The following is a 13,631-nucleotide window of genomic DNA, read 5'->3' as shown; positions in this document are numbered from 1 at the left end:
CTTTGCACTGTCAGTGCAGAGCCCAACACGGGGCTCAAATGAGATCATGACCTGAGCTGAAATTAAGAGTCAGATGCTTAACCGACTGAACCATGCAGGTGCCCTTAAATGGACTATTTTCCTTTTAATTAAAAAAAAAATTTTTTTTTTCAACGTTTATTTATTTTTGGGACAGAGAGAGACAGAGCATGAACGGGGGAGGAGCAGAGAGAGAGGGAGACACAGAATCGGAAACAGGCTCCAGGCTCTGAGCCATCAGCCCAGAGCCCGATGCGGGGCTCGAACTCACGGACCGCGAGATCGTGACCTGGCTGAAGTCGGACGCTTAACCGACTGCGCCACCCAGGCGTCCCCCTTTTAATTTTTTTAATGTTTATTTATTTCTGAGACAGAGAGAGAGAGACATAGCATGAGTGGGGGAGGGGCAGTGAGCGAGGAGACACAGAATCTGAAACAGGCTCCAGGCTCTGAGCTGTCAACACAGAGCCCAACGCGGGGCTCAAACTCACGAACCGTGAGATCATGACCTGAGCCGAAATCGGATGCTCAACCAACTGAGCCACCCAGGCGCCCCTTAAATGGACGATTTAAAATCTAAGGAACTCGGGGCGCCTGGGTGGCTCAGTCGGTTAAGCGTCCGACTTCGGCTCGGGTCATGATCTCGCAGTCCGTGAGTTCGAGCCCCGCGTCGGGCTCTGTGCTGACAGCTCAGAGCCTGGAGCCTGTTTCGGATTCTGTGTCTCCCTCTCTCTGACCCTCCCCCGTTCATGCTCTGTTTCTTTCTGTCTCAAAAATAAATAAATGTTAAAAAAAAAATTTTTTTTTAAAGAAAAAAAAAATAAAATCTAAGGAACTATTATTTATTTATTTATGTATTTATGTATTTATTTATGACATATATTTTGTTTTAAAGTTTTATTTAAGTAATCTCTACACCCAATATGGGGCTCGGACCCATAACACCAAGATCAACAGTCACCGTGTGCTCTTCTAACTGAGCCAGCCAGGTGCCCCAAGAAAATATATTTTATTTCATGAAACCTCATTCATTTATTTTGAGAGAGAAAGAGAATGCAGAAGGGGCAGAGAGAGGGAGAGTGAGAACCCCAAGCAGGCTCTGCACCATTAGCACTGAGTCCGATGCAGGGCTTGAACTCATGAACTGTGAGTTTGTGACCTGAGCTGAAGTCGGTCGCCTAACCGAGTGAGCCACGCAGGTGCCCCAAGGAAATATATTTTGAACGCAAAACATTTACAGTAGTGTAAATGGAAAACCAGCATCATTTGTCATATCTAGAAAGTAAATATAATAATGACAGAACAATGCTGTTAAATTCTAGGCCTTCTAAAAAAAATTTTTTTTTTAATGTTTATTTATTTTTGAGAGAGAGAGAGGTGAGGGGAGCAGAGAGAGAGGAAGACACAGGATCAGAAGTAGGCTTCAGGCTCTGAGTTGTGAGCACAGAGCCCAACCTGGGGCTCGAACCCAAGAACCATGAGATCATAACTGAGCCGAAGTCAGACACTCAACCGACTGAGCCACCCAGGTACCCCTAGGCCCTCTTAGCCAGAGAGAGTACCATAAGTCTTAAGTCATTAGACTTGCTAAGGACAAAAAAAGGAGGACTCTTTCCTTGATGCAAGCAGGATTGCAGGAAAATTGAAAATAGAGTAACTTTCTATGTGAGTTAGGATCATTTAATACTTACATACCTGCCTGGTGTATTGGCCAAAGTCATCTCAAATCCTGCCACAGGCAAGAAGCCCTTATTACACAAAACAGTGGCTTGGTCAGGACAGAACCAGCTTCATCTCCCACCTGTGCCACTCTCCGGCCTCGGTTTGCTCCTCTGTAAAATGGGATGATCATAACCATTCCTGGGACTGCTGTCAAGGTTAAATGAGATGTCACACATGCTGTTCCTGGATTCTCTCAGCTCTGCTGCTTGTCATCTGTACATGACCGCAGGTGACTTGCCCTGCCTCTCTGGGCCTCAGTTTCCTCATTTCCGAAAAGGAATTTATAAAACCTGCCTTGAGAATTTAAAGCACCTTTATTCAACAAATATTTACTGAATACCTACTATGTTCCTATCACTATTTTGTGGGTTGAGGATGTAGCAGTGAAGAAAAGGGACAAAAATCCCTGCCCTCACAGAGCTAACCTTCAAAGGGTACGGGGAGGAGTAAAACTAAATAGGACAATAGATAAAATATAAAGTATAGTATGGTGGGGAACAATAAACACTATGGAAAAATAAGGTGTGGTGAGGGGGCAGCATTGCCAGTTTTAAACTGGGTAATCCAGGGGTTGAATCTGACAGACTGACATTTGAATGATGTCTGAAGGAGGTGAGGGAGTCCTGAGATATCGAGGGGAACGGCAAACCAGGCAGAGGGCACAGCAAATGCAAAGGCCCTGAGGTGGGAGCCAGCCTAGAATTTTTCAGGACAAACAGGAGGCTGATGTAGTCATAACAACAGTGTGAATGAAGAAAAAGAGCAGTAGGAGGCAGAGGCAAAGGGGTCAGATCCTGTAGACATAACTCTGTTTTTGATTTGGAGTGAAACTTTAGCATATTGCCTGGTACATGGTAAGTATCTAATTCACACGAGCTTTAACGATAATAATTCCTGTAATCACTTAGCACTGTCTCCCCACAATGTCTTGGTCGTCAGGTTCCAGGGTGACACACAGAGACCTGCCCTGTCCTATCAGCCGGCCGGCCCTGGTTTACTGGAAGGCAGGGGGCACAGAACGGATGGAACCCAGCCCAAGCATTCCTGGCCCACCCATCCCCTCTCAGATTCCTCCCCAGGCCCGCCACACCCCTGAAGCTTGCTGGGCAGTGGGCACAGGAATGCTGAGGCAGCTGAGGGTTGGGCCTAACTTGGAGAAGGCCAAATAACAAGCAGCAACAACAATAACAGCAGTCACCACTTACTGAACGCTAACTGAACACAAGGCAGAGTGCTGAGTGCTTTCCAAGTGTTACCTCCCAGCAGCCTCTTTTCAGCCCTGAGAGAGAGGGCCGTCTTAGGAACCTGAGGCCTAGAGAGGTCACACCCTCAGATGACTCACACCCATTCTGTGCCCTCTAGGGGCTTCACTCTTCACCAGGACTCTGCCCCACTGGACTTTGAGGACCCTTTCTGACAGGCTCCCCCACCCACTGAGAGAAGAATCTCGCAGCTCCTGCCTGCCAGCTCTGCAGCTGCCCGCAGGCCTGGACAGGTCCTGGCTGCTGCCTCCTCAGCGGCTGTGGATGGAGCAGAGGAGGAATCAGGTTTCACCAGCTCTGGGAGAGAACCCAGGTTGCTGAGTCAGGCCTTTTTCCAGGGCTTCTTAGACTTAGCCTCCAGCCCTGGAGTAGAGGCAGCAGTCCAGAACTGGGAACCCTGGGCCACGCATCTGACCTCACCTCCCACTGCCCTTTGACTCCTGCTCTGCTCCAGGCACACTGGCCTCCCTGCTGAATCCCACCCAGCACACTCCTGCCTCAGGGCCACTGCATTTGTTGTTCCTTTTATCCAAACATACCTGCATACTTGCTCCCCAGTACCCTCCACTCTGCTCAAACGCTCCCTTCTCAGCGAGGACTTCCCGGACTATTAGAACTGAGCCCCGCCCCCAGCCCCATCCCTCCTGCACCTGATCCCAGCTTTCTCTTCTATAGCTTCACCTTTCATTGTACCGTGTATTTTACTGATTTATCTTATTTGTGGTATGTCTCCCATTGAATGTTGGCAGGATTGCCCTTAGACTGGGCAGAAAGGGCCTCTGCACTGTGCTCTAGAAGGCCCTGCTCTGGCCCTCCAGCTCCTTCCATGAGGCCAAGGAGTTGTGACTGCTAGCACCCGGGTCCCCTCCCTTGCCATCGGGACCTTTCCCTGACCAAATGGCCCTAGGCCTTCACCAGGTCTGTCCAGAGGGCAGCCAGCATAGCCCAGGTACATATTCCCAGGCTCAGGGGATGGAAGGCTGTCTGTGGGGGATCAGTAGACAAAGCTTGGATGCATGGGCTGCGGTATACATACAGGAATGTCATGGTGTGGATGGAGCATGAGGTGGGTAGAAAAGTGGATTGACCTTTGCTCCTGGGCTGGGGGCTAACTCTGCCTGTGAAGCCACATTCTGGCCCAGTACTCTGGATGTGTGAAGAACCAGATTAAAACCTGGCCTTCCAGATAGCTGTGAAGCCATGCTTGTTCCAGCACAAAGATAGAGTATCTTTTATTTAACAGTTTGAGTCAACTCATATGGTATGTGAGCCTTATCCACAATTTCACCCAAAGTCCCCAGTATATTAAGGGCTGGGATTGTGAATATTTTCTGCATTTCTGTATCTCCAGCACCTAGAGCAGTGCCTGGTACAGAATACATGTTCAATAAGGGGCGCCTGGGTGGCGCAGTCGGTTAAGCGTCCGACTTCAGCCAGGTCACGATCTCGCGGTCCGGGAGTTCGAGCCCCGCGTCAGGCTCTGGGCTGATGGCTCAGAGCCTGGAGCCTGTTTCCGATTCTGTGTCTCCCTCTCTCTCTGCCCCTCCCCCGTTCATGCTCTGTCTCTCTCTGTCCCAAAAATAAATAAACGTTGAAAAAAAAAAATTAAAAAAAAAAAAAAAGAATACATGTTCAATAAATAGTTAAGTGAACCAATGAAAAAGATGTAGGGCGATGCCCCACATAATCAGGGGGACCCCAGAAGTGGTTGGAAATGCTGTGGCTTTTCAGTGTCAGGGCCTCAGAATCTCAGGGTCAGGTAGGGTCAACTCTGCCTTGCATGGGGGACCCTATGCCTTATATGAAGACCCTCTCTCACTACCTGTCAGCACCCACACTCCCATCATAGCTGGAATTTTTATTCCTTTTTTTTTTTTTTTAATTAAGATTTTAGGGGCACCTGGATGGCTCGGTCGGTTAGGCATCTGACTCTTCATTTCTGTTCAGGTCATGATCTCACTGTTCTTGAGGTTGAGCCCTGCATTGGTTTCTGTGTGGACAGCATGGAGCCTACTTGGGATTCTCTCTCCTTCTTGCTCTGCTCCTTCCCAGCTTGCATGTGAGCTCTCTCTCGAAAGAAATAAAGATTTTAAGTAATCTCTACATCCAAAGCAGGGCCTGAACTTACAACCCCAAGATCAAAAGTTGCGAGCTCCAGGGGGCCTGGGTGGCTCAGTCAGTTGAGCGTCAGCTCAGGTCACAATTTCCCAGTTCATGAGTTAGGGCCCACGTTCGGCTCTGTGCTGACAGCTCAGAGACTGAAGACTGCCTCAGATTCTGTGTCTCCCTCTCCCTCTGCCCTACCCCTTCTCATTCTGTCTCTCAAAAATAAATAAAAACATTAAAAGCAATTTTTAAAAAAAGTTGTAAGCTTCACCAACTGAGCCAGGAAAGTGCCTTGGAGTTTTTATCCTTAATAGTAAAAAGAGCTCATACCTGGGAATCAAGGAAACCTGGACCCCAAAACTGCCTCGGTCATTCATTGTCTGTATATGGCCTTTACTCTCTTTACTCTCAATTTCCTCTTAAAAAGGGAAGCATAAAACCTGTTAGGACTGTTGGTGGAAGAATGCAGGTAGCTGACTCCACCCACGTGAAAGGCAGGGCCAGTCACTGCCCAATACTGACTGCCGCTGCCTCCACTATCGTCACCAAAATGTCCAAGGCATTTCCTGGCGCACAGCAGACTCCCGTTGCAAGGTGCGTGCCAGCCAGGGAGACTGTTCCGCCCTCAGATTCCCTTCCTGTAGACTTTGCCCTCAGTCGCCAGAGTGGAAGGCGCTCGGGACGGTCTGCGGTTCTGATGAATAGTGCCCTCTGCTGGGCATGTGGGGAAGGGCTTGCGGAGAAATCACGGCTGCCCTCACTACTCTGTGCAGACGGGGAATGTCTCTCTCCAGGTGGGAAGTGCAGTTTCCACTCAGGCTGTGGGTGTGGAGATAAAGGAGCAGTAACTGGCCCTGTCAGTCTCAACAACCACCACAGTAGAGATCACACTTAACCCAGCTTTGTATGCCAGGCACCCTTGTAAACATTTTACAGATACTAACTTATTTACTATGACCATTTTACAGATGAGAAAAGTGAGGCACAGGTAGGCTAAGTAGTTTGTCTAAGGCACATACACTGGAAGTGCCAGAATTTGAATCTGTGCCCTGAACCGTGGCTCCTTAGTGGAAGGTGGGAAGTAGCTCTACCTTTAGCCCAAGAGTTGGCCCTGTGGAGTTCCCATGCGAGTTTGAAACTGGACATACAGGCTGTGGGCTGAAAAAGGGGCTTTCCAGTGATTGCCCCCACCCGTTAAATGGCAGGCCACCAAGCTGACCTCAGGGCCCCTTCCCGACTGGCCATCCTTCAGCATTTCCTTGCCTGGACCCTTCTTGGAGTGCCTTTGTGTGGGCCTGTGGTTAAGGAAGGTCCATGCCTTCCAATGGAGGCCATGAATTTGAGGCCTCAGCTACTTGCCCACCTTCCAAGGATGATAGTCATTTTCCTCAGGCCCCTTCAAGGGCCTGGACAAGCCCACCTGCGGAGATGGGTCCTATCTGCAGCCCCTCAGCTCAGGTCAGCAGCAAGGGAAAACGCACCGTGTGAAGTGAGGCCTGGGCTCTGCCCATCTCGGCCCTGCTGGATGATCTTGGGGGAGTGCTTGCTTTTGGAACCTGTATCTTTTCCTATCTGAAAAATGACAGGGGTGGATTGGGGGCAATTTTCAAAGTGCTCTGCATTTGGGGGTTTAAGGAGAAACACTGGGAAGATGAGGCCAAACAGACATGTCTCGGCCATCTGAACTCTTCTTTCCAACAATTTCATTTTTGTAAGATTTTTAAGCAATCCTTATACCCAAAATAGGACTTGAACTTATAACCCTGAGATCAAGAGTTGCATACTCCACCAACCAAGGCAGCCAGGTGCCCCTCCAACAACTTCATGCTTTTTTGGATTAGGGATCTGGGACCTTGGCTTTTAAGTCTGGATGAGGGTGAGGGGGGAATCACTTAAAACAATGAGCCCAAGGGGTCCTTTCAGCACCAAGCTGTCATCCTTGACTGAACCCTCCACTTGGAAAACAAGCAGCCTTGATCCCAAACAGAACCACAGGCTCCTCTCACCCTAGTGAGACACATTCCTAGTCACTGGAGGACTGGCTTTGAAGCATCTGCAGAGTTGGGTGCTCCAAGGAGTTTATTTCAACATTGTTAAGGGCAAAAAAGTAGAATCATTCATGTCCATGGATGGTGGGGACATTGAATAAATGCTGACATCCAAACTTGGTATGTCATAGGCAGAAAGGCAGCCTCCGAGGCCCTGTTGTGAAAAGGTATAATGCAAAATGTGTGTGTGATGAATGCACAGGGGGAAAAGGTTGGAAGGACGCGTACCAAACTGTTGCACCACAAAATATTAAGGATTAACATTCAGGTGGTCCCCAATGGTATGGCCAAACACACTGGTTATTTATGGGTGCTAAACTTTATTTGGATTCCTTATTATAGGCCCTAAAGGCCAGAGTCCTAAAATCCCATTTTGCAGATGAGAAGCAGGCCCAGAGTGAGAAAGGGATGTTATATATCCATCCCCATCCCAGAGCCCAGGTTCGTTTTCTCCACTCACTCAGAGGCTGGTGACTAGTTCCAGTGCCAGGGGAGTCTAGATCCATCCACAAAGACCAGCCTTGGCTAGAAAAGGCCACTTCTCCTCCTCAACACCCTCCAAAAATCCCAGGGGAGGAAGGCCAGGCTGCACAGTGGCTGTTTGGTTTTATTATTAGTCTCAGCTGAAGATAGGGTTTCAGGCTTTTCAGAGAGGAGTTCAAGATAAGGGGCAGCAGGTGTTTGCTGGCTGAGACACCGAATCCTCTCACCTTATCAGCAAAAGCAGCAGGGCCCTGAGACAGGGGAACCTGAGGCCACAGGAGCCAGAGGCTGCAGCTTGAGGGAGAGCCAGGAGGTGGCCTTGACCTGCAGGCTAAGGAGCTGTGGACCAAGGATGGATGAGAAGGTTTCCCACTTAACTTCGTTCCCCTTTGACTTCCCATCCATGATCTGAGACTTAGCACACCCTCAGTCACATCCTCCGGAGCCTTGGTGGCAAACCTGACTGGACATCAGAATTGCCTGGAAGGCCTGTTAAAGCAGATTGCAGGGTCCCACCTAGAGTTTCTGATTCGGCAAGAAATGCAGATGCTGGCAGTCCAGGAACTGCACTCTGAGTACCAGTGCTTTAAAGCATTAGTCCCTCTTGTGGAAAGAAAATTTTTAATTCAACTTCAGCAATCCCTATGGCTTCACTTGAGATTCTTCTCTCTTGGTTCATCGCAAAGAAAATGTTAAACTTCGCTTTAACAAAGGAACGCACGGAATAGTTCTTTCCCTGCTGTCTCTTCATCCTTATTCCTGCATCCGTGTATTGTTGGGATCGCTCCAATTTCACGTACATCCTGGGTGAGTTCTCTAATTTTCTGTCTGGCTTGATTTTGATGATGATCAGGTGTCATTAAAAAAAAATACAATGAGGCCATTCTTTAAAGGAGGAAAATCCCCTCAGAGGGTGATTGTGAGGATTTGTTTAAAGGAAACAGTGGAAGTTAAGTGGTATTTGGCCCTAAAATGTATCAAATAAATGGTAGCTATTACCAGTGAACACAAATTGCACCTACAGTGTGACAGATATGAAGCCATCCAGTCTCCATAAAAATTCCCCATTTTATACATGAAAAATGTGAGGCAAGTAGAGGTTAAATTACGTTGCTAGGAAGTGGCAGTATCAGATCCTCCCTAAACCCTCCGCCCCTACCACCCCGTCCTTTCCTTATAGAGCCCACCACACAGAAGAGGAAATGCTTGCCCACATGACAGCAGCCACTGTTCCAGTAAAGACGTTGCCTGTAGTCCTGGTGGGGGCTCAGCCTGGAGGTAAGGGAGTTAATGTTTCTGTCCCACAGAAGAGAAGCTCAGAATTTGCAGAGAGATGGGTGCCTCGCTGGTTTAGTCGGAAGAGCATGAGTCTTGATCTCAGAGTTGTGAGTTTGAGCACCACGTTGGGTGGTTTAAAAAAAAAAAAAAAAGAATTTGTAGAGAGAGGGCAGGCTCACCCTCATCAGGCCTCCTCGGACACATATACAAATCCTGAGCTTCCTCCATCATCAGGACAAAGCTGGGTGAAGCCAGCAGGGTTAGATGTGCTCACTCCCCTTATAAAACTCTGAAAATTCTAAAAACCTCTGAATTGGACACCGAAGTGGGTGAATGGTATGGTATAGGACTCATAGGGCAATAAAATGGCAATAAAAAAAAGTTCACTCCCCAGGCACCTCTGGGAAAAATTCCTTTAATAAAAAAGTTGTAGTACATTTACACGATTGTCATCACCCTTTTTCTACAGCACTCAATAGGGAAAATAAAAAATAAAGGACAACCTAGTCGCGCTCAGTATAAAAACGCAGTAATTCATTCCAACAGGAGGCCTTATCACCTGGAGAAGAGACACAAATGCATGAGGGCATGTAAGTTGAGCAGCTGAGGTCTGGACTTCTGGAGGAATCCAAAGGACGGCTGAAGACCCGCCTCTAACTTTTTGAAGACAGTATTTAAAAAAAAATTAAAAAAAAAAAAATCCAGGTTGTGATAAGAGGCCTCATTCTAAGGAGCTGGGTCCATTCCAGAGAAAACATCATCACGGTGGGGGGCGGGGAGGGGGGGTGCAGGGGGTGGTCAGAGTCTGTCCAGTCTCAGGACATAGAGCCAGGCATTTTATGGCAGGTTATAGACTCCTGGAAATTTGATCTCAGAAGCAACCCTGGCCTAGTCTGAGAGGTTTTCAGAAGTGAAATCAAACTGCCCATGGCCCTCTATTCTGAAAGGCTCAGAAACCACCCCTTAATGTCGGACTTGACACCTCTCTCCTCCAAGTTGCTAAGGCCACTTCTTGACAAGCTCCCAAGTTCTTGGCTGAGGAGAGGACTCAGGCTCCTTGGAAATGCCACTGCGGCCCACCTTTAGCCCGGGTCCTGTTGGAAGGCCGCCTAGTCGTCCTGGCCACCACCATACATGTCTGCCAGCTTCTTGAAGCGACTGCCCCACTCGTTCAGATAGTCATAGTCTTGGTCCTGGTCAGAGGCTGAGGAGGTGAGGGAGCTCAGGGACGCGGCATCAGAGCCGCTGCCCTCATAGTCAAACACCAGCAGGGAGTCGTACGGTGGGGCTGTGGGGTCCGTGTTTGCCGCCTTCAGGTTCTGTGGCGACAAGAGCAGGTGGTTAGGAGCGGCGGTCAGACACTCAGCAGCTGTGGGAGCTCGGGCAAGGTAGCTCACCCTGCCGAGCCTGCGTTTCCTCATCTGTGAAGACCTCTCTTTCCTCCATGCAGGTTTGAAGGGTGAAATGAAATAATGCACATGGATACTTAGCACTGAGCCCAGCATACAGCAGGTGCTCACTGTGGCAGCTCAAGAGCAGGGAGGAACTCTGAAACCAGACAGCTTGAGTCAGAACTCAGACTTCACATACTAGTTTTGTGACCTTGGGCAAACCCCTTTTTATCTCTAGGTGCTGTTTTTGTCTGGTCTCCAAAACGGGATACTTCAAACAGTTTTAGAGGAATACACTAATACATGTAAATATATGTAAAGTGTGTATTAGAATAGTACCTAGCATATAGGGGAACATCATTTTCCTCATTTGTAAAATCAGGACAACAATAGGATTCCTTCCCTGCAGTCGATGTGGGGATTGAATGACATGGTATTTGCAAACTATCTGACACAGAGACATTCTGGAAATGGTCTTCATTTAACTGGAGGGAAAAGTTCCAGGTATTTAGTTCCAAGGCATCTTTTCAAACCATCTGCTCTGGGCAACTTTCCCCAGATGCTTTTGTTTTTGCACAGCTCTCTCAAATATGCTCATGCTAAACAATAGAGTCTAACCACCAGGCTACTTCTAGAAGGCAAGAAGGGGAAGCAGAAACGTTCAAGCCAGGGTGAGGTATTTTGACAAGCCACTGGGCCCTCTGCCCATCATTGCTTCCCCAAACCCATCAATCTATCTTCCCTCCCTCTTACTAAGCACCTTTATTTTACAGGGCACCCAAATGGCTCAGTCAGTAGAGCCAGCAACTCTTGATCTAGGGGTCGTGAGTTCAAGCCCCACATTGGGTGCAGAGCTTAAGGAAAAAAAAAGAAAGAAAAACCTCCATTTACTGCTAATGGTGTCCCAGGCTGTGAGAGGCTCCTATCATTTATTTCCTGTGTACCTAGTTCAGTGGTTATCACAACCCTGCCTGTATATTTGATTTTAAGCTGGGGGAGCTTTAAAAAAATTGGAGTCTTAAAAAGAAATCCCTGGTTTCCAGGAATTGTTATTTTTCAAAATCCCACAGATAAATCAAATGTATGATCAGAATTAAGAACACTGGAGACACTCAGCTATTATCAACAATAACTATCATAACCTAATAAATGCCAGTGGTACCTGGGTGGCTCAGTTGGTTAGGCGTCCAACTTCAGCTCAAGTCATGATCTCACGGTTTGTGAGTTTGAACCCCCTGTTGGGCTCTGTGCTGACAATGCAGAGCCTGGAGCCTGCTTAGAGTTCTGTGTCTTCCTCTCTTTCTGCCCCTCCCCACCTCACCCTCTGTCTCTCTCTCAAAAATAAATAAACATTAAACAGATTTTTAAATAAAACAAAATAAATGCTACATGCCAGGCCAGTGGTTCCTAGACTCAAATTATTTGGGAATCTTTTAAAAATTCTGAAGCCCAGGCCATATCCAGATCAATTAAATCACAATCTCCATGGGGAGTCAGAAACGTCAGTAGTTTTTTAAGTTCCCCAGGAGATTTCAATGTTTGGAAACTACTGTTCTAGGTGCTTACTCATCTGACCCTTAAAGTGACTTATAACAGCGGGTCCCCAACTCTGTTCCACATTGGGATCAGCTGGGATCTTTAAAAATTTAAACCCAGGTAGTCTGGCTGCACAGTTTTCAAGCAACTGTTATGTGTGTTGCATAAATGAATAAATTATTCTTAACCTGTTAACCACTCTGCAACTTAGGGTTTTATGGAGGAGAAAACAGAAGCCCAGACGTTAGCCAAATGTCAGGAGGTCACACAGCTGGTTGGCAGGGGAGCCAAGATTTGAACCCAGAGCCAAGACTCCAAGCCCATGCTTTTTTCCCCCATACTGCTGGTGCTTGAATCAAGGGCTTCCCTTGGCTGGCCCCCTATGCCTCACCTCGATGATGAAGTTCCCAATCTCATCTGGGTTGGCTGGACGTGGACGGTACATGGGTGTGGGGATGAAGGACGGCGCCACATCATTGCGGAGAACGACCTCAGGCCGGGCCTCCAGACCACGGTGGAGTTGGGTGATGTCATAGTCCTTCATGAAAGTCAAGGACAGCATGGGGTTGAGAAGTGAACTCCTCCACCATTTGTATGTCATGCCATTTCCCTGCCACTTGGATGTTCTGGTTCATGGGTAGGTCTTAAAAGATAGTCTTTGTCAGATATTTCTGAAAGCCCTTGTTCCCACAGCTCCTCCTCCAAAATTAAGCACAGGCTCAAGGTCACCTTAGCTGGGGCCAAAGGGACTACAGCAGTAGACCAGACACCCTCTCAGAAGAGAAGAGGTATCAATCTTACATGAAGATGGATGCTTTAGGCCAGAGTCTAGTCAACGTAGCTAATATGGTTAGTTGGTTAACCCAACCATCCCTGCCAGTGGCCCTGGAGGCATCCATTTCCCAACACTTAGACCTTCCCAGTGCCTCACCTGGTCCTCCTCACCACCTCCCTCTTCGCCATAGTAGAAGACATTGTCACGGGTGTCATCTTCTGGGAGCAGAAGGGGCTCCTTGACCTTCCTCTTCTTCCTCACCAACAAGAGGAGGACCAGGAGGAGAACTGCAAGAGTTAAGGAGTGTGAATATTCACCCCCCACAACCATGGAACTGGCCAATAGCCCCAAACCCTTAGCGCCCCATCTAATTTTAGACCCCTTCACTCTGCAGCCAGGGTTGAAAACACTTCAGTGGCTCCCCTGCACCTAGGAAAACCCCCAATTCCTTATCAAAGTGTACCGGATTGGCCCCTGTCTTTCTCCACACATCTACACCCCCACGCGGGTCTAGTCACATTTGCCTCCTTGGAGTTCCTCAAATAACACCTAGCGGTTTACCACTTCAGGAGCTTCATGTGGGCTTTTCTCATCTGGAACATTTTGTACACATGGCTCTCACCCTTCAGGCCTCAGTCTACTATCCCCTCCTCCTAGCAGCAAACTGACTTCATTCCCCCACCAACAATTATGTACCATTTATTGTCAGTCTTCCCTTATCGGTGATACTGGTCCTCAAGGAAACACTCCTCTATGGGGATGGGAATCTCCTAGCAGATGTTACTTTTCAGCAAGACTCTTTTTCAGTCCCCAGTGACCCCTACATTAGCCACAGATTTTAAGTTAAAAAGCAAGAAAGTGAAACTCTGATATGGTGCAGTAATTTGAACTTAGGTGCAAATACTATTTTGGTATTTCAAGAGAGGAACTTAGCTTTTAGTAATATGGTCAGAAAGCCTGGCAGGCCATATGGACATTGGAGTATTGGCCAACTAATGCCTAGCTGTTCTCT

General features: G+C 47.9%; 1 protein-coding gene across 3 annotated transcripts in view; it reads right to left on the bottom strand.

Annotated features, from left to right (window-relative positions):
• Positions 1-9,316: 9,316 nt before the first annotated feature.
• CDH3 (cadherin 3) overlaps positions 9,317-13,631 on the bottom strand; it is a 63,091-nt gene continuing 58,776 nt past the window's right edge. For all 3 annotated transcript variants that reach the window (XM_040442920.1, XM_040442918.1, XM_040442917.1), the window contains 3 exons: positions 12,776-12,906; positions 12,236-12,382; positions 9,317-10,236 (listed from right to left, as the gene is read on the bottom strand). In XM_040442920.1, coding sequence (XP_040298854.1) covers positions 10,027-10,236; positions 12,236-12,382; positions 12,776-12,906 — 488 coding nt within the window. In that variant the 3' untranslated portion in view covers positions 9,317-10,026. The remainder of the gene's footprint in view (positions 10,237-12,235; positions 12,383-12,775; positions 12,907-13,631) is intronic.

This window comes from Herpailurus yagouaroundi, unplaced genomic scaffold (genome assembly GCF_014898765.1).
Source record: "Herpailurus yagouaroundi ecotype Mexico unplaced genomic scaffold, PumYag 190, whole genome shotgun sequence".
Taxonomy (NCBI): domain Eukaryota; kingdom Metazoa; phylum Chordata; class Mammalia; order Carnivora; family Felidae; genus Herpailurus; species Herpailurus yagouaroundi.
This window is presented reverse-complemented; position numbering and strand designations above follow the sequence as displayed.